The 26,630-nt window shown below is 56.8% G+C and overlaps 1 protein-coding gene across 2 annotated transcripts in view; it reads left to right on the top strand.

The window, feature by feature from the left end:
- Positions 1 to 26,630, top strand: part of WDR90 (WD repeat domain 90) — a 716,604-nt gene that overhangs the window by 13,343 nt on the left and 676,631 nt on the right. The window contains exons 15-40 of one of the 2 annotated variants that reach the window (XM_072119756.1): positions 8,538 to 8,656; positions 8,771 to 8,932; positions 9,006 to 9,136; positions 9,238 to 9,354; positions 9,442 to 9,677; positions 9,758 to 9,897; positions 12,409 to 12,539; positions 12,718 to 12,848; positions 13,249 to 13,410; positions 14,902 to 15,030; positions 15,101 to 15,329; positions 15,764 to 15,892; positions 15,967 to 16,131; positions 16,212 to 16,288; positions 16,816 to 16,918; positions 17,110 to 17,231; positions 17,310 to 17,469; positions 17,544 to 17,734; positions 19,156 to 19,324; positions 19,400 to 19,511; positions 19,597 to 19,768; positions 19,848 to 19,970; positions 21,657 to 21,822; positions 21,903 to 22,033; positions 22,109 to 22,252; positions 22,411 to 22,530. In XM_072119756.1, the coding sequence (XP_071975857.1) occupies positions 8,538 to 8,656; positions 8,771 to 8,932; positions 9,006 to 9,136; positions 9,238 to 9,354; positions 9,442 to 9,677; positions 9,758 to 9,897; positions 12,409 to 12,539; positions 12,718 to 12,848; positions 13,249 to 13,410; positions 14,902 to 15,030; positions 15,101 to 15,329; positions 15,764 to 15,892; positions 15,967 to 16,131; positions 16,212 to 16,288; positions 16,816 to 16,918; positions 17,110 to 17,231; positions 17,310 to 17,469; positions 17,544 to 17,734; positions 19,156 to 19,324; positions 19,400 to 19,511; positions 19,597 to 19,768; positions 19,848 to 19,970; positions 21,657 to 21,822; positions 21,903 to 22,033; positions 22,109 to 22,252; positions 22,411 to 22,530 (3,771 nt within the window). Of the gene's footprint in view, positions 1 to 8,537; positions 8,657 to 8,770; positions 8,933 to 9,005; positions 9,137 to 9,237; positions 9,355 to 9,441; positions 9,678 to 9,757; positions 9,898 to 12,408; positions 12,540 to 12,717; positions 12,849 to 13,248; positions 13,411 to 14,901; positions 15,031 to 15,100; positions 15,330 to 15,760; positions 15,893 to 15,966; positions 16,132 to 16,211; positions 16,289 to 16,815; positions 16,919 to 17,109; positions 17,232 to 17,309; positions 17,470 to 17,543; positions 17,735 to 19,155; positions 19,325 to 19,399; positions 19,512 to 19,596; positions 19,769 to 19,847; positions 19,971 to 21,656; positions 21,823 to 21,902; positions 22,034 to 22,108; positions 22,253 to 22,410; positions 22,531 to 26,630 lie in introns of both variants that reach the window. The other variant, XM_072119755.1, reaches the window with a different exon arrangement.

Below are 26,630 nucleotides of genomic sequence, written 5' to 3'. Positions count from 1 at the left end.
CCATCAGGAGGCTCCGGGAGGAGCTGCGTTGTGCCCGCGCCAGGGCGAACACGGCGCCTAAGAAGAGAAAAACTGAGATATGTTGTGAAATTAACAAACTTAAAGCGGATATTGATAAACTGCTGAAAAGAAAAAACTTTATTTGCAACAACAGCGGACCATTTCAAGAAAAACTTTTAAATGATGACCGATTTGCTCAGATGGCTGATAACAGAGAGCAAAGGCTGATGGGGTTGCAGCCTGCGAGCCAGGTGGAGGAGGAGGATGATGATGATGATAACGAGCAGCAGTTCCCACCTGGCGGCCTGCAGGAAGATCAGCAGGCCTCGTGCAGTGGGCCCCCTGCAGGACAGCCAGCAGTAACACCTCGCTCGGGGGAGGACAGTGACACCGGCAGCCAGGGAGGGGCGCTCATGGCGGAGATCCGGCTGCTCGAGTCCCCAGTGCGCATGCAGAACTTTTCGTTTGGTGATGAACTCCCAGAGGAAGCCGCTGGGGGGAGCAGCCGGAGGAAGGCGAAGAAGACCAGGCCCAAGCAGCAAGAAGAGGTACGTTTCATCTTTACCCCCCTCCCTGTACACCCCCCCGGGCAAAGCGCAGGGTCAGCTCACTGTGCAAGCCCTGCTACCCAAACCCCCCCGAGTTCTGCTGTGGACCCGGTGCAAAGGTGCAGGGAGATTACAGGTGTGACATCTGATGTGGCGATGGGCTCCGTCTCTGTTTGTGGTAACAGTGGGGGAGCAGAGGAGGCATCGGCCGCAAGGCCGGACAGTCAGGGCGGCTTGGCAGTGGCGATAACATCAAAATCCAGTGCTGCGGTGCGTCCCCTGGTGGGAGGGGGGGATAGCCCAGCACTGGTGGCAGCTTCCGGTGCCTCGGTGCCTCTTCGTGCCTCGGCGCCTCTTCATGCTGTCGCTGCTGATCACTTGGTTATGGGGCGGCGTCAGTGTGGAGGGGTCGCTGAGGCTGAGAGCTCCGGACCTCCCAGACAGAAGGTACTGTTTTGTGTCGGTGTTGGGGATAATGACAATTCTGTGCAGACCGGAGATCAGCGGCGCCTCACACCGGCTAAGGAGCAGCGGCGATTGTTACCAAGTCCCAGGAAAAGCAAAATAACATCTGCTACCGATGATGCGGAGGGCACAAGTGCGACAAGAGTTGGGCTCCCCTTTGGGCGATGCTCTGCGAGGGGACCCCCGTCCCTTGTGCCCGAAGATGCGGAGGTGGTCATGTCCCCTGATGTTGTTGCTGGTCCAGCCAGTGTGAGTGGTGTCAGTAATGTTGTGGTGGCTAGTAAAAATGGTGTCAGTAATGTTGTGGTGGATAATGTGAGTGGAGTGAGTGATGCAGAACCGTTACCAGTTATGGGAGTGAGTGATGGAGGGACTGGTGGTGCGGGTGGCATGGAGGTGGGTAGTGTTAATGTGGTGGGTGCAGGGGTTGGTCCGGTTGCTCCCCCAGTGGCGGCCCCCGTTAAGAGCTATGCCAGTGTCGCTGCTGGGGGAAGTAGGGTTCCATCATCCTCGTCTCTGGGCTCTGGGGACGGCTTTTTGCAACGGCGCCTCCTGCAGGCCTTACAGAAGGGAGAAAGGACGATCAATGTAGCGGGGCAGGAGGTTGATTTGTCGTTTTGGATAGAGAGGCACGGCCTGTCTGCCTTCCGAGAGCAAAGAGGCAGGGAGACATCATGGTCGCTCCCGACAACCGGGCCGGGTGCTAACCGTAGGAATGTGGTCCGTCTTCGGTGGCGTGGCAGTGATGTGTGTCCCCCTCGGGCACGGGTAGTTGAGCTGCTGCTGAAGATGGACTTCAAGGCGGCTGACATCTTTGCCTTGATCCATCCCTATGGTACATCTGAGTTTGATATCAGCTTTGTTCGGCCGGAGGGGCTTGAGCTCTTCTGGTCCAACTATGAGCTGAGATACAACGAGCCCGAGTGGCGGGACTTTGCTGTGCAAGCAGTGTCCCGCCAGAGCGAAGTCAAGAAAGTGACCGTTCTTACCCGTAACGAATCACTATCTTGCTTTGACATCATGACCTGGATAAATCGTTATGGAGAGGTACTGGGATTACCAGAGAAAAATCGAGACGAGTTTGGTATCTGGTCAGGGGCCTGGACCTTCATGGTGAAGTTGAGGCGTTCAGGTAACTCAGTCGCCCACATCCCTTCATCAGCCTTCCTGGGGAGGGATCGGATCCTGATCTTCTACCGGGGGCAGCCTAAGCTGTGTCACAGGTGCGGTGACCCCACACATTTCAGCGCAAACTGCACCGTGCAGAAGTGTGCGTTGTGTGGGGGTGTCGGCCATCTCGCTGCATCCTGTACAGGGCAGATTAGGTGTAACCTGTGTGGTCACCCATACAGTCGTTGTCCTCTTTCCTTCGCTAATGCGGGCTCAGCCTCAGCGGATGAAAGCCATGAGGCTGAATCTGCTGGGGAGGGGACTAGCAGAGGCGGAGGAATGGAGGGGCCAAGGAAGAAAGACAGGAAAAAGACGCCTGCCCAGCTAAGGCGTCTAGAGAAGCGTCAACAGGAGAGAGAGCGGGGGGAGTCTCGGGCTGCTGGGACGACCTCTGGCGCTGTCCTGGAGACCTCACCTGTCGCTGAGGCCCCAGGGGATGATGTACTGGATGAGGAGGTCAGGAGGATCGAGAGAGAGGAAGGTGCCACGTCCTCAGACTCCTCCCATTATGAGAGTATGGACGAGGATAATAGGGCGTGGCTAGAGGAAAAGCGTAAGCGTGGCGCCAAAAAGAAGAAAAAGGGTAAAAAGAAGGGAGGTGTAAGATCTCCTCCCACCCTGACTAAGGTACCCAAGGAAGGTGCAACCAACCCCCCGCTGGTCGAACTTTCAAATCGATTCCTGGCCCTGGATGGAGCCTCTCCTGCCGATGGAGGGGCTGAGGGTGAAGGGCCAGAGGTGGCGGAGCCTGCAGGAGATGCCGAGTCTCCCCCCGGGGAGTCAGGGTCCTCAGGAGGGGAGACTGGCCCAGAGTCTGGAGACGAGGATGAGGGGGCAGGTCCTGGATCTGCCCCTGAAGCATCAGAGGTGCGGGAGATGGACACCACAATATGTCTAAAAAGGGGGTGTTCATTTCCCGAGGGTGGTGGTAAGATGGGTAAAAAGAAAGCCGTCTAACTCAATCACTCATGATGGCGGCACCCACTCCGTTGACGCTGGCGTCCATTAATGTCGCCAGCATTAAGTCTGATGCGGCTAGATTTGCGGCCTTTGATTTTCTCGGCCGCGTTGAAGCCGACATTTTATTTTTGCAGGAGACCAGGCTGCCAGATTTGGCGGCCGTGTTTAAAGCTAAGAGGGAATGGAGACACGGGCCTTCCTATTGGTCTCTTGCGGCCGAGCCGTATAGCGGAGTGGCGGTCCTTTTTACCGCACCGGTAGAATGCCGACGAGTTATTGAGTTAGAAATGGGGAGGTGCCTGATCCTGGATGTCCTCATGAAGGGACAAGAACTTCGCCTAATTAATATCTATGGTCCCCAGTCCAAGTGGGACAGGAAGTGTCTCTTTATGAGGATCAAGCCCTACCTTTTTACAAGTCGGCAGGTGGTCTTTGGAGGGGACTTCAATGCTGTCACGAGGTCCCAGGATAGGGGAGGTTCCAGAGACAAGCTGACTTATGATAGCGTCGCTCTTAATAGCATAGCTAGTGAGGCTCGCCTGGTGGATGTCCACATCCGGCACACCCCAGGCCACGCGGGGTTCACCTATTATAGGGGTAGCTGCAGGTCTAGAATAGACAGGTTTTATTTAAAGGAGGAAGCCATTTCTTCAGCAGTGTCCGTTGTTGAGGTGGAGTTCTCCGACCACTGTCTAATTTTGTTTTCTCTGAATGTTACAGAGACCCCCCGGATGGGAAGAGGCTACTGGAAGCTCAATTCGTCTCTCCTGGAGGAAGCAGAGATCAGACAATCGTTTGAGGACTTTCTTCAGAGCCAGGAACCATTGCTGGGCCTTTGTAGCAGTAAGTCAGAGTGGTGGGAGATGCTCAAGAAAAGGGTGGCGAAATTCTTCCGCCAGCTCTCGAGCCTCAGGAGCCTGGACAGGTACCGCCTGTATCAGGGCCTGAGGAGGAAACTCGAGCATCTCGTCTCGACTGGAGGTAGTCGTGAGGACATCTCCAGAGTGAAATCCTTGCTGAAGAGGTGTCAGTACGATAGACACGCATCTTTGGTTTTTGAGAGGGATTACGGGAAATACCGCTCGCCCGACCCTTACAGAAACTGCAAGATGTCAGTGAATGGTAAAGTTGTCACAGGACTGGTTGACAGTACGGGATCCCTGAAAAGGTCCAGATCAGGGATTCTGGAGGTCGTCAGATCCTTCTACTCGCACCTCTTGGGCAGGAAGGATCTAGATCGGGATGTGATGTCGGCTTTCCTGGCTGAAACTGTCCCTGAGCCAGGAGTAGACCCCTCTCTTGATGTTTTGACAGAGATGATCAGGGAAGAGGAAGTCAGCCTGGCGATTGAAGGGCTCGCCCTCAAGAAATCGCCAGGTCCGGATGGCTTAACATCTGAGTTTTATAAGACCTTTAAGGACGCCTTGGTTCCCCTCTTGACTGAGGTATTCAATGAGTGTCTTTCCTCGGGCGCTCTGCCGAAGTCAATGAGGAGGTCTGCCCTGATCATCCTGTCAAAGGGTAAGGACCGATCTCGTATTGAGAACTGGCGTCCCATAGCGCTTCTCAATACGGACAGAAAGGTTTTGGCAAAGGTGCTGTTTAATCGGCTGGTACAGTTTGCGCCCCGGCTCCTTTCGGGGACCCAGCACTGCTCTGTTCCAGGCCGCAGTACATTTAGTGCTGTGCTTTGTGTCCGGGAGGCAGTGGAGCAGGGCAGGGCTGGTAACTGGAAGGGGTACTTGCTGTCCTTGGATCAGGCAAAAGCGTTTGATCGGGTTGACCACGAGTACCTCTGGTCTGTCCTTCTGAGGTATGGCCTGCCGGGGGAGTTTGTCAATTGGCTGAAAGTTTTGTACGCAGGGGCAGAGAGTTTCCCGCTTGTGAATGGTTGGTTTGGCCGCTCTTTTGAGGTTGGGTCTGGTGTTCGCCAGGGTTGTCCTCTGAGCCCACTTTTATACGTGTTCGCGATTGACCCATTCCTTAGGAGGGTTGATCGTGGGCCGTTGGTGGGAGTCGGGATGGATCGGGCAGCACCGGAAGCCACTCTTAGAGTGGTAGCGTATGCCGATGATGTCACTGTTTTCGTGTCCTCGGGAGGGGAGGCGCAATGGGTGATGTCAGAGGTTGACCGCTACTCAGAGGCTTCTGGGTCCAAGATCAACCGGGATAAGTGTGAGAGTCTCTGGCTGGGAGAGGGAGGTCCAGGCTTTGATCTCCCGGACACTCTTCCAGGGCCCCAGGACTCTGCCAAAGTTCTCGGCATCGAATTTGGCCAGGGGGATTACCCCATGCAAAACTGGGACGGCAGGCTTAAGATCGCCGCTCAGAAGGTGGACCAGTGGAAGGGTTGGTCTTTGACCCTCAGAGAAAGGGTTAACCTGATTAAAACTTACCTGCTCCCGTTGCTGATTTACCTGGGCAGTGTGTGCATGTTGCCGGAACCCCTCTGGACTCGGGTCTACAGTCTGTTCTTCCAACTGTTATGGGGGAATAGGCTGAACCTAATCAAGAAGGAGGTTACTTACCGCACGAGGAGACAAGGAGGGTTGTGTATGGTCAACCCTGTGGTGTTCCTAGTGAATACCTTTCTTAAGATCAATGTAGCAAACCTCTGGAAAGAGAGGGCTCCTCCGTGGGTATACTCCTGCAGGGGATGGTTTCGGCCTTTCTTCCAGGAATGGGAGACAGGAGGGCGAGTGAAGGATCTCCGTACACCACATGGGCATCTTCCGGCTTACGCTACCCCGGTTCTGAAGGTGATTCGCCGGTGGGGTCTGGGAATGTGGGAGATCAGGACCATGTCGAGGAAACTCCTTGACAAAAGGGTTCTGTTGACCCATTTCCAGAAGCCTCTGGCCCTCAGGGATTGCCCAAGTCGGGATCTGGGGGTGGGTTTAGGTCTTTTGAATTCTATCCGGATCCCCTTGAAGTTTTGGGACTTGACTTGGCGCTGCTTCCATGGAAAGCTGTGTGTGAGGGACAATCTGAAGTGTAGGAGCTCTGAGGAAAGGGGTTGTCCCCGGGAGGAGTGCGGTGGTCTGCTGGAGAGCATGGACCACTTCCTGCTTCAGTGCCCCTTTAACACAGAGGTGTACAAGCGGGTGGGCGCTTCCATCCATTGGCCCGGGTTGGCCGGTCTCTCCTATGCGGAGTGGGCCTATGGAGCATTCAGAGGCCTGGGTGGCCGGGACCGCTGCACGTTATTCCTAGTCAGTCTAGTGGTCAGGTACCACACGTGGAACGCACGGTGCTTAGTATCGACGCAGCGTAAAATCCTCCCGGTGGATGAGGTGGTTAGGAACATTCTGGGTGACCTGGTGAAGGTGCGCTCTCTGGAGTATGAGAGGCTGGGCACGGGGAGGGCCTCTCTCCTTTGGAGGGGGTTCTCCTTTAGTGTCCCTTAGTCTGTCATCTCCGCTCCTGGTGTTGGGCTGATGCTGCACAGTAGATTTTTGTTTTGTATCTGAGCAAGAAGTGATGTAGGGCTTGCAGGCGCCGAACCTGGGCTTTATGTGGTTTGTATTTATGTTGTTCAGGTTTTATTTGTATTCTGTTTTCTTTATGTTATGTTATATATATTGTATATAGTGGGGTTTGGGACACAGTGTTAGGTTGGGAGGGGGGTGATGGTGGTGGGACTTATGAACGACCCTGGGCACTGGTCTGGACTACTTAACGCAAACTTTGGACGTTAGACCAGTGTCTGGGGGGAAGGGGAGGGTGCGGGCGAGGGATCTAGTTTAGTGTAGTGATGTGTGTATTATGTATTATTTATAAAAAAAAAAAAAAAACGGGTGTGATCTGTGTGGGGTGGTTTGTTATTAGAGGGTGTGGGGTGGGTTTATGTATATTTATAGTCATTTATGTTTATTTGTGGGTGTGGCTTGTCTTATTGTTTATTGGTTTGGTTGAGGATGTTACAATCGGTTGGGTGGGGGTTGTGGTATTTGGTGTTATTCATTTCGGTGTATTGTAAGTTATTGTTTTGCTAGGAGTGAATGTGGCTGGACCAGCAGGTAAGATTGTATATATTGTATATTATGTTTGGTTTGTATTGTTATGTTTTTTTACTTTTATATAAAATAAAAGATCTACAGGATGTAACTCAGGATCAGTACAGGATAAGTAATGTCATGTATGTACAGTGACTGCACCAGCAACAGAATAGTGAGTGCAGCTCTGGGGTATAATACAGGATGTAACTCAGGATCAGTACAGGATAAGTAATGTCATGTATGTACACAGTGACTACACCAGCAGCAGAATAGTGAGTGCAGCTCTGGGGTATAATACAGGATGTAACTCAGGATCAGTACAGGATAAGTAATGTCATGTATGTACACAGTGACTACACCAGCAGCAGAATAGTGAGTGCAGCTCTGGGGTATAATATAGAGGATGTAACTCAGGATCAGTACAGGATAAGTAATGTCATGTATGTACACAGTGACTGCACCAGCAGCAGAATAGTGAGTGCAGCTCTGCAGTATAATACAGGATGTAACTCAGGATCAGTACAGGATAAGTAATGTCATGTATGTACACAGTGACTACACCAGGAGCAGAATAGTGAGTGCAGCTCTGGGGTATAATACAGGATGTAACTCAGGATCAGTACAGGGTAAGTAATGTCATGTATGTACACAGTGACTGCACCAGCAGCAGAATAGTGAGTGCAGCTCTGGAGTATAATACAGGATGTAACTCAGGATCAGTACAGGATAAGTAATGTCATGTATGTACACAGTGACTGCACCAGCAGCAGAATAGTGAGTGCAGCTCTGGGGTATAATACAGGATGTAACTCAGGATCAGTACAGGATAAGTAATGTCATGTATGTACACAGTGACTGCACCAGCAGCAGAATAGTGAGTGCAGCTCAGGAGTATAATACAGGATGTAACTCAGGATCAGTACAGGATAAGTAATGTCATGTATGTACACAGTGACTGCACCAGCAGCAGAATAGTGAGTACAGCTCTGGAGTATAATACAGGATGTAACTCAGGATCAGTACAGGATAAGTAATGTCATCTGTGTACACAGTGACTGCACCAGCAGCAGAATAGTGAGTGCAGCTCTGGAGTATAATACAGGATGTAACTCAGGATCAGTACAGGATAAGTAATGTCATGTATGTACACAGTGACTGCACCAGCAGCAGAATAGTGAGTGCAGCTCTGGAGTATAATACAGGATGTAACTCAGGATCAGTACAGGATAAGTAATGTCATGTATGTACACAGTGACTACACCAGGAGCAGAATAGTGAGTGCAGCTCTGGGGTATAATATAGGATGTAACTCAGAATCAGTACAGGATAAGTACAGAATAGTGAGTGTAGCTGTGGGGTATGACATAGGTGCTGTACATTGTGGTGGTCTCTGCAGATGGTGGTGGTGTGGAACACGTCTCAGGCTGCTCGTGGCGGTGAGGTGGTCGTCCTGGCGAAGGCTCATACAGATGTAGATATCCAGACTATGAAGATCGCCTTCTTTGATGACACCAGGTACGTGGTGGTATAGAGGGTGCGATGTTGTGATGTTTAGTGGCGCCAGCCCCTCGGAGACACCAGTGGAGGCAGAGATCTGCTTCTGACTCCCTCCTCTTCCTCCCTCTGCAGGATGGTGTCATGTGGCAGGGACAATGTGCGGTTATGGAGGGTCCGCAGTGGGGCGCTCCGCTCTTGCCCGGTTAATTTGGGGGAGTACCACAACCTGGAGTTCTCGGACCTGGCCTTTGAAGTTGGACACAGTCCTGAGCGAGTGCTTGAGGATCGGACGCTGTGAGTAGCGGGCACTGAGTGCCCATGGCTGGTGTCCCAGGGGTTGCCTCTTACTCCTCTCCTGTCCCCTCAGCTATGTCAGCAGCCGCAGCGGGCACATTCTGGAGATAGACTACAAGAACGTGGCGCTGAGGAACGTGCGGCGCCTCCAACCTGCTCCAGCGCAGCACGGGGAGCGGCGGGAGAAGATGACCTTCAATTCTGGTAATGGCGCTATAATGTGGTGCTGGCGCTATAATGTGGTGCTGGCGCTATACCGCTATAATGTGTATCATGATACTGTGCTGATCATGTTGTACCATCAGGTCCTGGCATCGCCATAAGCAGTCTCTGCGTGTCCGCCACCTACTGCGCCACGGGCTCGGAGGACGGGTACCTGCGGCTGTGGCCCTTGGACTTCTCCGGGGTCTTCCTGGAGGCGGGTGAGTGGCTGCCCCTCTCTGTGGTGGGGGGTACCATGCAGTGATGAGGTAGGTGCCCGGTATTTATCATACACAACCTTCCTGCAGAACACGAGGGTCCGGTGAGCTGTGTGTCCATCAGTCCTGAGGGTCTTCGGGTCCTGTCCTGTACCAGTAGTGGGGAGCTGGGGGTCCTGGATGTTCCTTCTCGGGGGTACCAGACCCTGATGCGCTCTCACACTGACTCCCTGCTCGCCTTCTCCGCTCACCCGTCTCACCCCCAGCTCGCCACCGTGTCCAGCGATCGCACCATCCGGATCTGGGACGTGGCCTCCCTGCAGCAGGTAGTGGCTAAGCTCATGGGTGATGGATCTGCGCCCGCTGGTTCTGGGTGACGCTCACACCCCCCCTCCTTTCCCTGCAGTTATATGACTTCACAGCCAGAGAGGAGACGCCGTGCGCTGTGGCCTTCCACCCGCTCCGGCAGGGGCTCGCCTGTGGCTTCAGTAATGGCGCAGTGCGATACTTCGATGTGACCGCTACAGCGCTACAAGCAGAACACAAGTACGTACATAGGGGGCGCTCTGCTGGGAGAGGGCTATGGGTGGGGGCGCTCTGCTGGGAGAGGGCTATGGGTGGGGGCGCTCTGCTGGGAGAGGGCTATGGGTGGGGGCGCTCTGCTGGGAGAGGGCTATGGGTGGGGGCGCTCTGCTGGGAGAGGGCTATGGGTGGGGGTCTCTCTGCTGGGAGAGGGCTATGGGTGGGGGCGCTCTGCTGGGAGAGGGCTATGGGTGGGGGTCTCTGCTGGGAGAGGGCTATGGGTGGGGGCGCTCTGCTGGGAGAGGGCTATGGGTGGGGACGCTCTGCTGGGAGATGGCTATGGGTGGGGGTCTCTCTGCTGGGAGATGGCTATGGGTGGGGGTCTCTCTGCTGGGAGATGGCTATGGGTGGGAGTCTCTCTGCAAGGAGATGGCTATGGGTCGGGGTCTCTCTGCTGGGAGATGGGTGGGGGTCTCTCTGCTGGGAGATGGCTATGGGTGGGGGCGCTCTGCTGGGAGATGGCTATGGGTGGGGGTCTCTCTGCTGGGAGATGGGTGGGGGTCTCTCTGCTGGGAGATGGCTATGGGTGGGGGCGCTCTGCTGGGAGATGGCTATGGGTGGGGGTCTCTCTGCTGGGAGATGGCTGTGTGTGGGGGTCTCTCTGCTGGGAGATGGGTTGGGGTCTCTCTGCTGGAAGATGGGTGGGGGTCTCTCTGCTGGGAGATGGCTATGGGTGGGGGTCTCTCTGCTGGAAGATGGGTGGGGGTCTCTCTGCTGGGAGATGGCTATGGGTGGGGGCGCTCTGCTGGGAGATGGCTATGGGTGGGGGTCTCTCTGCTGGGAGATGGGTGGGGGTCTCTCTGCTGGGAGATTGCTGGGAGATGGGTGGGGGTCTCTCTGCTGGGAGATGGCTGTGTGTGGGGGTCTCTGCTGGGAGATGGGTTGGGGTCTCTCTGCTGGGAGATGGCTGTGTGTGGGGGGTCTCTCTGCTGGAAGATATGCATAGGTGGGGGTCTCTGCAGGTGGGGGTCTCTGCTGGGAGATGGCTGTGTGTGGGGGTCTCTCTGCTGGGAGATGGGTGGGGGTCTCTGCTGGGAGATGGCTGTGTGTGGGGGTCTCTCTGCTGGGAGATGTGTGGGGGTCTCTCTGCTGGGAGATGGCTGTGTGTGGGGGTCTCTCTGCTGGGAGATGGCTGTGTGTGGGGGTCTCTCTGCTGGGAGATGGCTGTGTGTGGGGGTCTCTCTGCTGGGAGATGGCTGTGTGTGGGGGTCTCTCTGCTGGGAGATGGCTGTGTGTGGGGGTCTCTCTGCTGGGAGATGGCTGTGGGTGGGGGTCTCTCTGCTGGGAGATGGCTGTGTGTGGGGGTCTCTCTGCTGGGAGATGGCTGTGTGTGGGGGTCTCTCTGCTGGGAGATGGCTGTGTGTGGGGGTCTCTCTGCTGGGAGATGGCTGTGTGTGGGGGTCTCTCTGCTGGGAGATGGCTGTGTGTGGGGGTCTCTCTGCTGGGAGATGGCTGTGTGTGGGGGTCTCTCTGCTGGGAGATGGGTTGGGGTCTCTCTGCTGGGAGATGGCTGTGTGTGGGGGGTCTCTCTGCTGAAGATATGCATAGGTGGGGGTCTCTGCAGGTGGGGGTCTCTGCTGGGAGATGGCTGTGTGTGGGGGTGTCTCTGCTGGGAGATGGCTGTGTGTGGGGGTCTCTCTGCTGGGAGATGGGTGGGGGTCTCTCTGCTGGGAGATGGCTGTGTGTGGGGGTCTCTCTGCTGGGAGATGGGTGGGGGTCTCTCTGCTGGGAGATGGCTGTGTGTGGGGGTCTCTCTGCTGGGAGATGGCTGTGTGTGGGGGTCTCTCTGCTGGGAGATGGCTGTGTGTGGGGGGTCTCTCTGCTGGAAGATATGCATAGGTGGGGGTCTCTGCAGGTGGGGGTCTCTGCTGGGAGATGGCTGTGTGTGGGGGTGTCTCTGCTGGGAGATGGCTGTGTGTGGGGGTCTCTCTGCTGGGAGATGGGTGGGGGTCTCTCTGCTGGGAGATGGCTGTGTGTGGGGGTGTCTCTGCTGGGAGATGGCTGTGTGTGGGGGTCTCTCTGCTGGGAGATGGGTGGGGGTCTCTCTGCTGGGAGATGGCTGTGTGTGGGGGTCTCTCTGCTGGGAGATGGGTGGGGGTCTCTCTGCTGGGAGATGGCTGTGTGTGGGGGTCTCTCTGCTGGGAGATGGCTGTGTGTGGGGGTCTCTCTGCTGGGAGATGGCTGTGTGTGGGGGTCTCTCTGCTGGGAGATGGGTGGGGGTCTCTCTGCTGGGAGATGGCTGTGTGTGGGGGTCTCTCTGCTGGGAGATGGGTTGGGGTCTCTCTGCTGGGAGATGGCTATGGGTGGGGGCGCTCTGCTGGGAGATGGCTATGGGTGGGGGTCTCTCTGCTGGGAGATGGGTTGGGGTCTCTCTGCTGGGAGATGGCTGTGTGTGGGGGGTCTCTCTGCTGGAAGATATGCATAGGTGGGGGTCTCTCTGCAGGTGGGGGTCTCTGACGCTCTCTCTCGTGGCAGGCAGCACAGGGGCGCCATCACCGGGCTGCTCTTCTCCCCGGACGGAGGACTGATGTACAGCTCCTGCTCGCAGGGGGCGCTCGCCGTGTACAGCGTTGGACCCCGGGAGCAGCACGTGGTGCGGGTCCTAGGTGAGTGGGGGGACATTTCGTTTCAGTCTCTTTAATTGATCACCAATGATCGGGGGGATGAATCTGTTACTATGTGTCGTGCAGCCAGTCCTTTCCTGCACTGATACATTGTAACAAACCAGCAGGTAAAGAGCCTTTTTACTTTTGAAGTAAAATATTGTCTTGTGTGTGACCCCAGGGAACGTGGTGTGTAAGAGGGCGGAGCAGGGGCCCCGGGCCCTCACCCTCAGCAGCGATGGCCGCCTCCTGGCCTTTGTGGGCCCCTCAGAGTACACCGTGACGCTCATGGATGGCCGATCATTAGACGAGGTAACTTAAAGGGAAGGTGTCGGGTCCAAACAACCGCGTTTTGTAGTGGAATATAACGAGAGCCGGGACAAACCATTGTGTCCACTATGTGATACATAAAAGCAGAGACCTTCATCTATTTATAGATATTCAAGTGCTGTGGAGGCGGAGCCTAGTTTGGCAGACGGGTACAAGTCCTTCCACTCTCCCCTCTAAATCACTTCCCCTTAAGCCAAGAATAAGATTTTCATCCCCTCCCTGTGCAGATCTGCCCCCGGGGCACCTGCTCTGCTGATAAGTGTATCTCCCCTCTCTGCTCCTCTTAGAGGCCTCTAGGTGGCGCTGTTACTGGTGTGGGAGGCTTTGTACACTCCCTTTAAGGCTGTGCACTGCGCTCATTCTGCCTCCTGACTGTTTCCAGCTCCTGCGGGTTGATGTTAGTATCCTGGACCTGGACAGCACCAAACTGGACCGCGCTGTTGGGCTCACGTTCTGCCCGCTCCGGCCCTACCAGCTCCTGGTGTCCACCTCCGGGAACAAGATCCTGTGGCTGGACCCTGCTACTGGCCGTCTGACCAAGGAGGTAAGTGCTCCTGGGCCGCACCATCCTATACATGGGGGACGCTGCCCTCTAGAGGTGACTGCAGGGGTAAGTGCTCCTGGACTGTACCATCCTATACATAGGGGACGCTGCCCTCTAGAGGTGACTGCAGGGGTAAGTGCTCCTGGACTGCACCATCCTATGCTGCCCTCTAGAGGTGACTGCAGGGGTAGGTGCTCCTAGACTGCACCATCTTATACACGGGGGGGGGGGGGGGCTGCCCTCTAGAGGTGACTGCAGGGGTAAGTGCTCCTGGACTGCACCATCCTATAAACGGGGGACGCTGCCCTCTAGAGGTGACTGCAGGGGCAAGTGCTCCTGGACTGTACCATCCTATACACGGCAGAGGGTGGGGGGGGGGGGCTGCCATCTAGAGGTGACTGCAGCGGTATGTGCTCCTGGACTGCACCATCCTATACACAGGGGACGCTGCCCTCTAGAGGTGACTGCAGGGGTAAGTGCTCCTAGACTGCACCATCTTATACACGGGGGGGGGCTGCCCTTTAGAGGTGACTGCAGGGGTAAGTGCTCCTGGACTGCACCATCCTATGCTGCCCTCTAGAGGTGACTGCAGGGGTAGGTGCTCCTGGACTGCACCATCCTATACACGGGGGACGCTGCCCTCTAGAGGTGACTGCAGGGGTAAGTGCTCCTGGACTGCACCATCCTATGCTGCCCTCTAGAGGTGACTGCAGGGGTAGGTGCTCCTGCACTGCACCATCCTATGCTGCCCTCTAGAGGTGACTGCAGGGGTAGGTGCTCCTGCACTGCACCATCCTATACACAGGGACGCTGCCCTCTAGAGGTGACTGCAGGGGCAAGTGCTCCTGGACTGTACCATCCTACACACGGTGGAGGGGGGGGGGCTGCCCTCTAGAGGAGACTGCAGGGGTAAGTGCTCCTGGACTGTACCATCCTATACACGGGGGGGGGGCTGCCCTTTAGAGGTGACTGCAGGGGTAAGTGCTCCTGGACTGCACCATCCTATACACGGGGGGGGGGGGGCTGCCCTTTAGAGGTGACTGCAGGGGTAAGTGCTCCTGGACTGCACCATCCTATACACGGGGGGGGGGGGGGCTGCCCTTTAGAGGTGACTGCAGGGGTAAGTGCTCCTGGACTGCACCATCCTATGCTGCCCTCTAGAGGTGACTGCAGGGGTAAGTGCTCCTGGACTGCACCATCCTATGCTGCCCTATAGAGGTGACTGCAGGGGTAAGTGCTCCTGGACTGCACCATCCTATACACGGGGGGGGGGGGGGGCTGCCCTTTAGAGGTGACTGCAGGGGTAAGTGCTCCTGGACTGCACCATCCTATGCTGCCCTCTAGAGGTGACTGCAGGGGTAAGTGCTCCTGGACTGCACCATCCTATGCTGCCCTATAGAGGTGACTGCAGGGGTAAGTGCTCCTAGACTGCACCATCCTATACACAGGGGACGCTGCCCTCTAGAGGTGACCCATCTGTCCTGCCACTAGGTCACGCAGGTGCACAGAGAATACTGCTCGGCGCTGGCGGTGAGTGAGGATAACCGCTTCCTGGTGACAGCCGGGGACAGGATGATAAAGGTGTGGGACCACGGCCGGGCAGGATCCTTGCGTCCACAGGTAACATTGAGGACTATAGGGGGCGCCCTCTGACCTCTGTGACCCCGTACTCACCGTACCTCTTCTTCAGCTCTTCATTGGCCACTCCGGGCCCATCCACCAGGCAGAGTTCTCCCCGGATCAGCAGCATGTGATCAGCGCCGGGGACGCCATCTTTATCTGGGACTTTGAGGCGGCTCCGGATGTCGCTGCCCCCCAGTGCAGCATTACGGGGCGTCTCCCCCTCCAGTCCAGCATTACTGGGCGTCTCCCCCTCCAGTCCAGCATTACTGGGCGTCTCCCCCTCCAGTCCAGCAGCGGTAAGTGAGGACCGCCCAGTCATAGTGAAAAATTTTCGTATTTTGTCCTAGTCGTGTTCACACAGCTGCTGTCTGTTACAGTGTATCAGGGAAACCATCAGCAGGTGTGACCATAGAGACTGCAGCCAGTGCTGTGTATTGTCCTGGGAGAGATGTGTAATCAGACCTTTGTGTATGATGTTAGTAGCAGCAGGACTGTGATCTATGGATTTATATTTCAGGATTGTAAAAGTGCAGACGTGTCCTCACACTGCTGTGCTCTCTGCATTGAGCTACTCCACAGTCTGTATAAAGGCTATAACAGGCTGCTTTTATTACTGAGTTGAGTGCACAGAGCACAGCCGGGAAAATATAAACCCCGATTTCACAGTCCTGCTGCTACTAATGGGATCAGATCTGCAGATGTTCTACATCAGTCATTTATCTTACAGCAGATGTCGGTGATCAGAGAAGAGACTCCACGTTCATCTCCAGCGGCATGCCCCGGGTCACCGCCCCCCGACCCTGCATCTCCTCTCCCCCCCGCCTGGACATCAGCCCCGTGCAGGGGGTGGAGCATACAGGTGAGGCTCCGCCCATTACCCTCTGTGACCTCCTGCATACTTGTGGGGTCCTGAGTCATTGATCTTCTCTTCAGAGTCAGATGAAGGGGATGAAGATCTCGTCTACCACGAGGCGTCCAGGGCGGAGGAGGTGGACGTCCAGGACCTCAGGGACAGCGATGGGCAGGGGTCTCTCATCATCATAGAAAACCAGCCCAGGAGGACCCGGCTGCCCATGGGCGGCACCAGCCAGGCCGGAGGTGAGAGGACAGTGACCCCCACCCTTACCCTGCAGCAGGACATGATGGGAGTTGTAGTCTCACACTGATTTATCTCTTAGATCTGCAACCGGACCCCCCGCGCCCCGATGTCTACACACACTTCACCCCGCGCTTCAAGACTTCCAGCCCAGCAGAGGTAAGTGGCCACCATTAACTCCTTGCTGACCAGACCAAAGGCATTATCAGGCCATTATAGGATTATTGGGGTCTACTCCATCATGGGGTACAAATTCCCACCAGAAATGGTATTTTTTTTATTAGAGGTTCCTGATTATGAGGCACATGACCTCTCTTATCCTGTGGGGTCCCTGATTATAGGGCACTAGTCACATGACCTCATCCTGTGGGGGGATTCCTGATTATGAGGCACCGGTCACATGACCTCTCTCATTCTTGGGGTCTCTGATTATGAGGCATTGGTCACATGACCTCTCTCATTCTTGGGGTCTCCGATTATGAGGCATTGGTCACATGACCTCTCTCATCCTGTGGGGTCCCTGATTATGAGGCACCTGTCACATGACTCTCATCCTGTGGGGTCCCTGATTATAGGGCACCGGTCACATGACCTCTCTCATCCTGTGGGGTCCCTGATTATGAGGCACCGGTCACATGACCTCTCTCATCCTGTGGGGTCCCTGATTACTGCACTCGCTCTTGTAGGTGGCCTGCCTCCCCCTGGCTGGGCAGGAGAGGTTGGTCCTCCGGGCAGTGATCGGATACAATGGGAATGGGCGCGGGAACATGGTGTGGAACCCAGACACAGGTAAGTAACCATGTCAGGAAAGATCATCGCTGCTCTGCTTGCTGTGAGTGAATGGAGATATAAGACCTGGTCTCTCCGTGAGCTGAGGGTTAGTTACATCACTCGGGTGTAGATGATGATGTGGAGGATGCACTAGTAACAGACCCTCAGCTGTGAGTAGGGGGTAAGCAGAGCTCTTGTCTTGGCTGCAGGATTCTTTGGGTACACGTGCGGCTCGGTGATTGTGGTGGAGGACCTTCACTCTGGGGCACAGCGGCACTGGCTCGGGCACCCGGAGGAGATTTCCACCCTGGCGCTGTCCCATGATGCTCTGGTAAGGGCTCCTCTGCTTCCTGTCAGCCAGGGGAAGGGTCCTGATGTCTCTGAGGTCTTGTGTTCTCCCTCTCCGTAGGTTCTGGTGTCGGCCTCTGGTTCCGGGAACGGATCTTCTCTCTGTCAGATCCGGGTCTGGGACACACGGGATGGGTCCTGCACCAAGGTCCTGCAGAGCCACCGCTCCGAGGTCCAGTCCATCAGCTTCTCCCGTGACGACCGGCTGCTGCTCACTGTGGGTGAGTGATGGGGGAGTAACCCCGAATGTGCCCCTGCCCCCCATATACTGCGCTGACCCATGACCCTCCTCCAGGTGACTACAGGGACAGGACCCTCACGCTGTGGAGCGCCAGGACCTATGAGAAGCTGGCGAGCAGTAAGCTCCCTGCCCCCTCACACGCTGCCAGCTTTAACCCTTCACACGCTGACACCTTCGCCTGTGTCGGCAGCAGGACTGTGAACTTCTGGAGAGTGGAAGAGAGCGGCGCGGAGACTACTATGAAGGTACGGCCCATAATGCATTGCAGCAGTCCAGCCTCAGTAGGGTACGGCCCATAATGCATTGCAGGAGTCCGGCCACATAAAGGTACGGCCCATAATGCATTGCGGGAGTCCAGCCTCAGGAAGGTACGGCCCATAATGCATTGCGGGAGTCCAGCCTCAGGAAGGTACGGCCCATAATGCATTGCGGGAGTCCAGCCTCAGGAAGGTACGGCCCATAATGCATTGCGGGAGTCCAGCCTCAGGAAGGTACGGCCCATAATGCATTGCGGGAGTCCAGCCTCAGGAAGGTACGGCCCATAATGCATTGCAGGAGTCCAGCCTCAGTAGGGTACGGCCCATAATGCATTGCAGGAGTCCGGCCACATAAAGGTACGGCCCATAATGCATTGCGGGAGTCCAGCCTCAGGAAGGTACGGCCCATAATGCATTGCAGGAGTCCAGCCTCAGTAGGGTACGGCCCATAATGCATTGCAGGAGTCCGGCCACATAAAGGTACGGCCCATAATGCATTGCGGGAGTCCAGCCTCAGGAAGGTACGGCCCATAATGCATTGCAGGAGTCCAGCCTCAGTAGGGTACGGCCCATAATGCATTGCAGGAGTCCAGCCTCAGGAAGGTACGGCCCATAATGCATTGCGGGAGTCCAGCCTCAGGAAGGTACGGCCCATAATGCATTGCAGGAGTCCAGCCTCAGTAGGGTACGGCCCATAATGCATTGCAGGAGTCCAGCCTCAGGAAGGTACGGCCCATAATGCATTGCGGGAGTCCAGCCTCATGATGGTACGGCCCATAATGCATTGCAGGAGTCCAGCCTCAGGAAGGTACGGCCCATAATGCATTGCGGGAGTCCAGCCTCAGGAAGGTACGGCCCATAATGTATTGCAGGAGTCCAGCCTCAGTAGGGTACGGCCCATAATGCATTGCAGGAGTCCAGCCTCAGGAAGGTACGGCCCATAATGCATTGCGGGAGTCCAGCCTCAGGAAGGTGCGGCCCATAATGCATTGCAGGAGTCCAGCCTCAGGAAGGTACGGCCCATAATGCATTGCAGGAGTCCAGCCTCAGGATGGTACGGCCCATAATGCATTGCAGGAGTCCAGCCTCAGGATGGTACGGCCCATAATGCATTGCAGGAGTCCGGCCTCAGGAAGGTACGGCCCATAATGCATTGCAGGAGTCCGGCCTCAGGAAGGTACGGCCCATAATGCATTGCAGGAGTCCAGCCTCAGGAAGGTACGGCCCATAATGCATTGCAGGAGTCCAGCCTCAGGAAGGTGCGGCCCATAATGCATTGCGGGAGTTCAGTGCTGAGTATGGGAGTCACATCCCAAGGCCGCACAGGATTTGATTTTTTTGGGTTTTTTATGTTTTATTTCATTGATTCTGTGCTGTGGCGCCCCCTAGTGATGCCCTGTATATTCCAGGTGTACGCAGCGGCTGTGCCGGATGAGGTTGGTGCAGCAGAGCTGAGCGCGGTGACCTACAGCGCCCCCTCCCTGCTGTACAGCGGCTGCAGCTCGGGGCAGGTGTGTGTGTGGGACGCTCTGACCCATCGCTGCTTCATGACCTGGGAGGCCGACCAGGGGGAGATAGGTGCGTGCCCGCTCCGTGCCCACCATACCAGCCACGTGTGATACAGAGGGCTCACTGCTGTGCTCTGTCCCTCAGGAACCCTGCTGTGCCGGGGGAACCGGCTGCTGACCGGCAGCAACACCCGCAGGATCCGTCTGTGGTGCGTGGCGGCTGTGCAGGAGCTCCGGGAGAAGGGCTCCCAGGCCGGGTATGAAGGACGGGGCCAGGCGGGCGAGGGTCCTAACCTGTGCAGTGACCCCATAACAATCACTCTCCCCCCTCCCCTCCCCCAGCTCTTCCTCCGTCCTCCTGGAACAAGAGATGACACTTGATGGCGCCATTGTCAGCGCCACCTTCGATGATGCCTTGGAGATGGGGATAGTGGGCACCACGGCGGGCACCTTGTGGTACATCAACTGGGCAGAGAACACCAGCATCCGGCTCATCAGCGGCCACAGGAACAAGGTAGGAGCGGCCATCATGGTGGGGGAGGGGAGCGGATCCACGAAGGGAGAGGGTGACATCACATCTCATGTGTCTGCAGGTGACAGGACTCGTGGTGGGTCCTGGGGAGACGCACTGCGCCACGTGCGGGGAGGATGGCAGCGTCCGTGTCTGGTCCCTACACAGCTGTGAGCTGCTGCTACAGTTCCAGGTCCTCAACCAGGTAACGGCACACGGGTTCTACCGACACCTCCTGACCCCGGTCACTGTTACCGCCCCCTCCTCCTGACCCCGGTCACCGTTACCTCCCCCCTCCTCCTGACCCCGGTCACCGTTACCTCCCCCTCCTCCTGACCCCGGTCACTGTTACCGCCCCCTCCTCCTGACCCCGGTCACAGTTGCCGCCTCCTCCTCCTGACCCCGGTCACCGTTACCTCCCCCCTCCTCCTGACCCCGGTCACCGTTATCTCCCCCTCCTCCTGACCCCGGTCACTGTTACCGCCCCCTCCTCCTGACCCCGGTCACTGTTACCGCCCCCTCCTCCTGACCCCGGTCACCGTTACCTCCCCCCTCCTCCTGACCCCGGTCACCGTTACCTCCCACCTCCTCCTGACCCCGGTCACTGTTACCGCCCCCTCCTCCTGACCCCGGTCACCGCTACCGCCCCTCCTCCTTATCCCGGTCACCGTTACCTCCCCCTCCTCCTGACCCTGGTCACCGTTACCTCCCCCTCCTCCTGACCCCGGTCACTGCTACCGCCCCCTCCTCCTGACCCTGGTCACAGTTATCGTCCCCTCCTCCTGACCCCGGTCACAGTTATCGTCCCCTCCTCCTGACCCTGGTCACAGTTATCGTCCCCTCCTCCTGACCCCGGTCACAGTTATCGTCCCCTCCTCCTGACCCCGGTCACAGTTACCTCCCCCTCCTCCTGACCCCGGTCACCCCAAACCCCCCTCTTCTCCTGACCCCGGTCACTGTCCCCGCCCCCTCCTCCTGACCCCGGTCACCGCTACTGCCCCCTCCTCCTGACCCCGGTCACCGCTACCGCCCCCTCCTCCTGACCCCGGTCACTGCTACCGCCCCCTCCTCCTGACCCCGGTCACCGCTACCGCCCCCTCCTCCTGACCCCGGTCACCGCTACCGCCCCCTCCTCCTGACCCCGGTCACCGCTACCGCCCCCTCCTCCTGACCCCGGTCACCGCTACCGCCCCCTCCTCCTGACCCCGGTCACCGCTACCGCCCCCTCCTCCTGACCCCGGTCACCGCTACCGCCCCCTCCTCCTGACCCCGGTCACCGCTACCGCCCCCTCCTCCTGACCCCGGTCACCGCTACCGCCCCCTCCTCCTGACCCCGGTCACCGCTACCGCCCCCTCCTCCTGACCCCGGTCACCGCTACCGCCCCCTCCTCCTGACCCCGGTCACCGCTACCGCCCCCTCCTCCTGACCCCGGTCACCGCTACCGCCCCCTCCTCCTGACCCCGGTCACCGCTACCGCCCCCTCCTCCTGACCCCGGTCACCGCTACCGCCCCCTCCTCCTGACCCCGGTCACAGTTATCGTCCCCTCCTCCTGACCCCGGTCACCCCAAACCCCCCTCTTCTCCTGACCCCGGTCACTGTCCCCGCCCCCTCCTCCTGACCCCGGTCACCGTTACCTCCCCCTCCTCCTGACCCCGGTCACCGCTACCGCCCCCTCCTCCTGACCCCGGTCACAGTTGCCGCCCCCTCCTCCTGACCCCGGTCACAGTTACCTCCCCCTCCTCCTGACCCCGGTCACAGTTACCTCCCCCTCCTCCTGACCCCGGTCACAGTTACCTCCCCCCTCCTCCTGACCCCGGTCATAGTTACCTCCCCCTTCCCTTACTCCAGGCACCGTTACCGCCTCCTCCTGACCCGGTTCTCTCCCGCAGAGCTGTCTGTGTCTGGACTGGAACCGTCACTCGTCGTCCGGTCAGAGAATCGCTGCCGGTTACAGTGATGGAACGATTCGCTTCTTCAGTGTCTTGAAGACGGAGATGGAGATGAAGATCCACCCGCACCCCTGCGCAGTGACCGCCGTCGCCTTCTCCCTGAGCGGTCAGTGATGCAGCAGAGCCGATGCGGCTGAGTGCAGATGAGACGAGTGTGTGGGTGACCGCTGCTCCTTGTTATCACAGGTGACGTCCTGCTGTCTGGTGGGAAGGACGGACTGATGGCGGTCAGCAGCCCCCGCACAGGAATGACGGTACGGATACTCAACGACCACAAGGGGTCCCCGATCAGCACCCTCCAGTTCTCCCCCAGGAAGGTAAGAAGTAGGAGGGTCCCGGACCCCAGGGTGACCCCGCTGAGATACTGACCCGGCATCTACCTTCCTCCTAAGCCGGAAGACCTTGGCCTTCAGGGAGGAGAGATCTGGTTGGCTGCCAGTTTAGACCGGCGTGTCAGCATCTGGGCCTCTGATTGGGCGAAGGATAAGTGCGAGCTCTTGGATTGGTTGAGCTTCCCGGCTCCTGACATTGAGCAGGTAGGTGATCGTGAAGGTCTTGTGTTGGGGTAACAGTGGGGCTTCATCATGTCCTCCAGTCACCTCCAGAGCTGCATACACAGTACAGGGCATGCTCTCCCAGAATGCAGCTCTGGCTGTAACTAGAGTATAAGATGTAACACGATCTGTAATTCCAGGATGCGGATTCTCCCGTCCCGACCCTGGCAGCGTTCTGCCCCTGGCAGCCGGGCGCCGTGGTGTACAGCGGGTACGGGGCGGAGAAGGAGGCGCTGCTCTACAGCCTGGTCCAGAAGCAGGTAACGCCCAGTATATAATGTATACCCCCCCCCCCCGCCCCCAAAGATTATAATGTATACACCCCCTCAGTATATAATCCTCCCCCCACCCCTCCAATATATAATCCTCCCCCCACCCCTCCAATATATAATCCTCCCCCCACCCCTCCAATATATAATCCTCCCCCCACCCCCTCAGTATATAATCCTCCCCCACCCCTCCAATATATAATCCTTCCCCCCACCCCCTCAGTATATAATCCTCCCCCCACCCCTCCAATATATAATCCTCCCCCCACCCCTCCAATATATAATCCTCCCCCACCCCTCCAATATATAATCCTCCCCCCACCCCCTCAGTATATAATCCTCCCCCCACCCCTCCAATATATAATCCTTCCCCCCACCCCCTCAGTATATAATCCTCCCCCCACCCCTCCAATATATAATCCTCCCCCCACCCCCTCAGTATATAATCCTCCCCCCACCCCCTCAGTATATAATCCTCCCCCCACCCCCTCAGTATATAATCCTCCCCCCACCCTCTCAGTATATAATCCTTCCCCCACCCCCTCAGTATATAATCCTTCCCCCACCCCCTCAGTATATAATCCTTCCCCCACCCCCTCAGTATATAATCCTTCCCCCCACCCCCTCAGTATATAATCCTCCCCCACCCCCCCAGTATATAATCCTTCCCCCCACCCCCTCAGTATATAATCCTTCCCCCCACCCCCTCAGTATATAATCCTTCCCCCCACCCCCTCAGTATATAATCCTTCCCCCCCACCCCCTCAGTATATAATCCTTCCCCCCACCCCTCAGTATATAATCCTTCCCCCCACCCCCTCAGTATATAATCCTTCCCCCCACCCCCTCAGTATATAATCCTCCCCCACCCCCTCAGTATATAATCCTTCCCCCCACCCCCTCAGTATATAATCCTCCCCCCACCCCCCCAGTATATAATCATCCCCCCAGTATATAATCCTCCCCCCACCCCCTCAGTATATAATCCTCCCCCCACCCTCTCAGTATATAATCCTTCCCCCCACCCCCTCAGTATATAATCCTTCCCCCCACCCCCTCAGTATATAATCCTTCCCCCCACCCCCTCAGTATATAATCCTTCCCCCCCACCCCCTCAGTATATAATCCTTCCCCCCAACCCCTCAGTATATAATCCTTCCCCCACCCCCTCAGTATATAATCCTCCCCCCACCCCCTCAGTATATAATCCTCCCCCCAACCCCTCAGTATATAATCCTCCCCCCAACCCCCCAGTATATAATCCTCCCCCCACCCCCTCAGTATATAATCCTCCCCCCACCCCCCCAGTATATAATCCTCCCCCCACCCCCTCAGTATATAATCCTCCCCCCAACCCCCCAGTATATAATCCTCCCCCCACCCCCTCAGTATATAATCCTCCCCCCACCCCCTCAGTATATAATCCTCCCCCCACCCCCCCAGTATATAATCCTCCCCCCCACCCCCTCAGTATATAATCCTTCCCCCCACCCCCTCAGTATATAATCAACCCCCCAGTATATAATCCTCCCCCCACCCCCTCAGTATATAATCCACCCCCCACCCCCTCAGTATATAATCCTTCCCCCCACCCCCCCAGTATATAATCCTTCCCCCCACCCCCTCAGTATATAATCCCTCCCCAACCCCCCAGTATATAATCCTCCCCCCACCCCCTCAGTATATAATCCTTCCCCAACCCCCCAGTATATAATCCTCCCCCACCCCTCAGTATATAATCCTTCCCCCCACCCCCTCAGTATATAATCCTTCCCCCCACCCCCTCAGTATATAATCCTTCCCCCCCACCCCCTCAGTATATAATCCTCCCCCCACCCCCTCAGTATATAATCCTCCCCCCACCCCCCCAGTATATAATCCTCCCCCCACCCCCCAGTATATAATCCTCCCCCCACCCCCTCAGTATATAATCCTCCCCCCACCCCCTCCAATATATAATCCTCCCCCCACCCCTCCAATATATAATCCTCCCCCCACCCCCTCAGTATATAATCCTTCCCCCACCCCTCCAATATATAATCCTTTCCCCCACCCCCTCAGTATATAATCCTTCCCCCCACCCCCTCAGTATATAATCCTTCCCCCCACCCCCTCAGTATATAATCCTTCCCCCCACCCCCTCAGTATATAATCCTTCCCCCCACCCCCTCAGTATATAATCCTTCCCCCACCCCCTCAGTATATAATCCTTCCCCCCACCCCCTCAGTATATAATCCTTCCCCCACCCCCTCAGTATATAATCCTTCCCCCACCCCCTCAGTATATAATCCTTCCCCCCACCCCCTCAGTATATAATCCTTCCCCCCACCCCCTCAGTATATAATCCTTCCCCCCACCCCCTCAGGATATAATCCTCCCCCCACCCCTCAGTATATAATCCTCCCCCCACCCCCCCAGTATATAATCTTCCCCCACCCCCTCAGTATATAATCCTCCCCCAACCCCCCCAGTATATAATCCTCCCCCACCCCCTCCAATATATAATCCTCCCCCCACCCCTCCAATATATAATCCTCCCCCCACCCTCTCAGTATATAATCCTCCCCCCACCCCTCCAATATATAATCCTTTCCCCCACCCCCTCAGTATATAATCCTTCCCCCACCCCCTCAGTATATAATCCTTCCCCCCACCCCCTCAGTATATAATCCTTCCCCCCACCCCCTCAGTATATAATCCTTCCCCCCACCCCCTCAGTATATAATCCTTCCCCCACCCCCTCAGTATATAATCCTTCCCCCCACCCCCTCAGTATATAATCCTTCCCCCCACCCCCTCAGTATATAATCCTTCCCCCCCACCCCCTCAGTATATAATCCTTCCCCCCACCCCCTCAGTATATAATCCTTCCCCCCACCCCCTCAGTATATAATCCTTCCCCCCACCCCCTCAGTATATAATCCTCCCCCCACCCCCTCAGTATATAATCCTCCCCCCACCCCCCCAGTATATAATCTTCCCCCCACCCCCTCAGTATATAATCCTCCCCCAACCCCCCAGTATATAATCCTCCCCCCAACCCCCCAGTATATAATCCTTCCCCCCACCCCCTCAGTATATAATCCTCCCCCCACCCCCCCAGTATATAATCCTCCCCCCACCCCCCCAGTATATAATCCTCCCCCCACCCCCTCAGTATATAATCCTCCCCCCACCCCCTCAGTATATAATCCTTCCCCCCCCCCTCAGTATATAATCCTTCCCCCCCACTCCCCCAGTATATAATCCTCCCCCCCCAGTATATAATCCTCCCCCCATCCCCCAGTATATAATCCTCCCCCCACCCCCTCAGTATATAATCCTTCCCCACACCCCCTCAGTATATAATCCTTCCCCCCACCCCCTCAGTATATAATCCTTCCCCCCACCCCCTCAGTATATAATCCTTCCCCCCACCCCCTCAGTATATAATCCTTCCCCCCACCCCCTCAGTATATAATCCTTCCCCCACCCCCTCAGTATATAATCCTTCCCCCCACCCCCTCAGTATATAATCCTCCCCCACCCCCTCAGTATATAATCCTCCCCCCACCCCCCAGTATATAATCTTCCCCCCACCCCCTCAGTATATAATCCTCCCCCAACCCCCCCAGTATATAATCCTCCCCCCAACCCCCCAGTATATAATCCTTCCCCCCACCCCCTCAGTATATAATCCTCCCCCCACCCCCTCAGTATATAATCCTTCCCCCCACCCCCCCAGTATATAATCCTCCCCCCACCCCCTCAGTATATAATCCTCCCCCCACCCCCTCAGTATATAATCCTCCCCCCCCCCCCCAGTATATAATCCTTCCCCCCCCACTCCCCCAGTATATAATCCTCCCCCCCCAGTATATAATCCTCCCCCCATCCCCCTCAGTATATAATCCTCCCCCCACCCCCTCAGTATATAATCCTTCCCCCCACCCCCTCAGTATATAATCCCTCCCCACCCCCTCAGTATATAATCCTCCCCCGACCCCCTCAGTATATAATCCTCCCCCCACCCCCTCAGTATATAATCCTCCCCCCCAGTATATAATCCTCCCCCCCACCCCCCCAGTATATAATCCTCCCCCACCCCCTC

The sequence above is a fragment of the Engystomops pustulosus genome, chromosome 8 (genome assembly GCF_040894005.1).
Source record: "Engystomops pustulosus chromosome 8, aEngPut4.maternal, whole genome shotgun sequence".
In the NCBI taxonomy this organism is placed as follows: domain Eukaryota; kingdom Metazoa; phylum Chordata; class Amphibia; order Anura; family Leptodactylidae; genus Engystomops; species Engystomops pustulosus.
The sequence above is the reverse complement of the archived record's forward strand: the minus strand, read 5'-3'. Positions and strand labels throughout refer to the sequence as shown.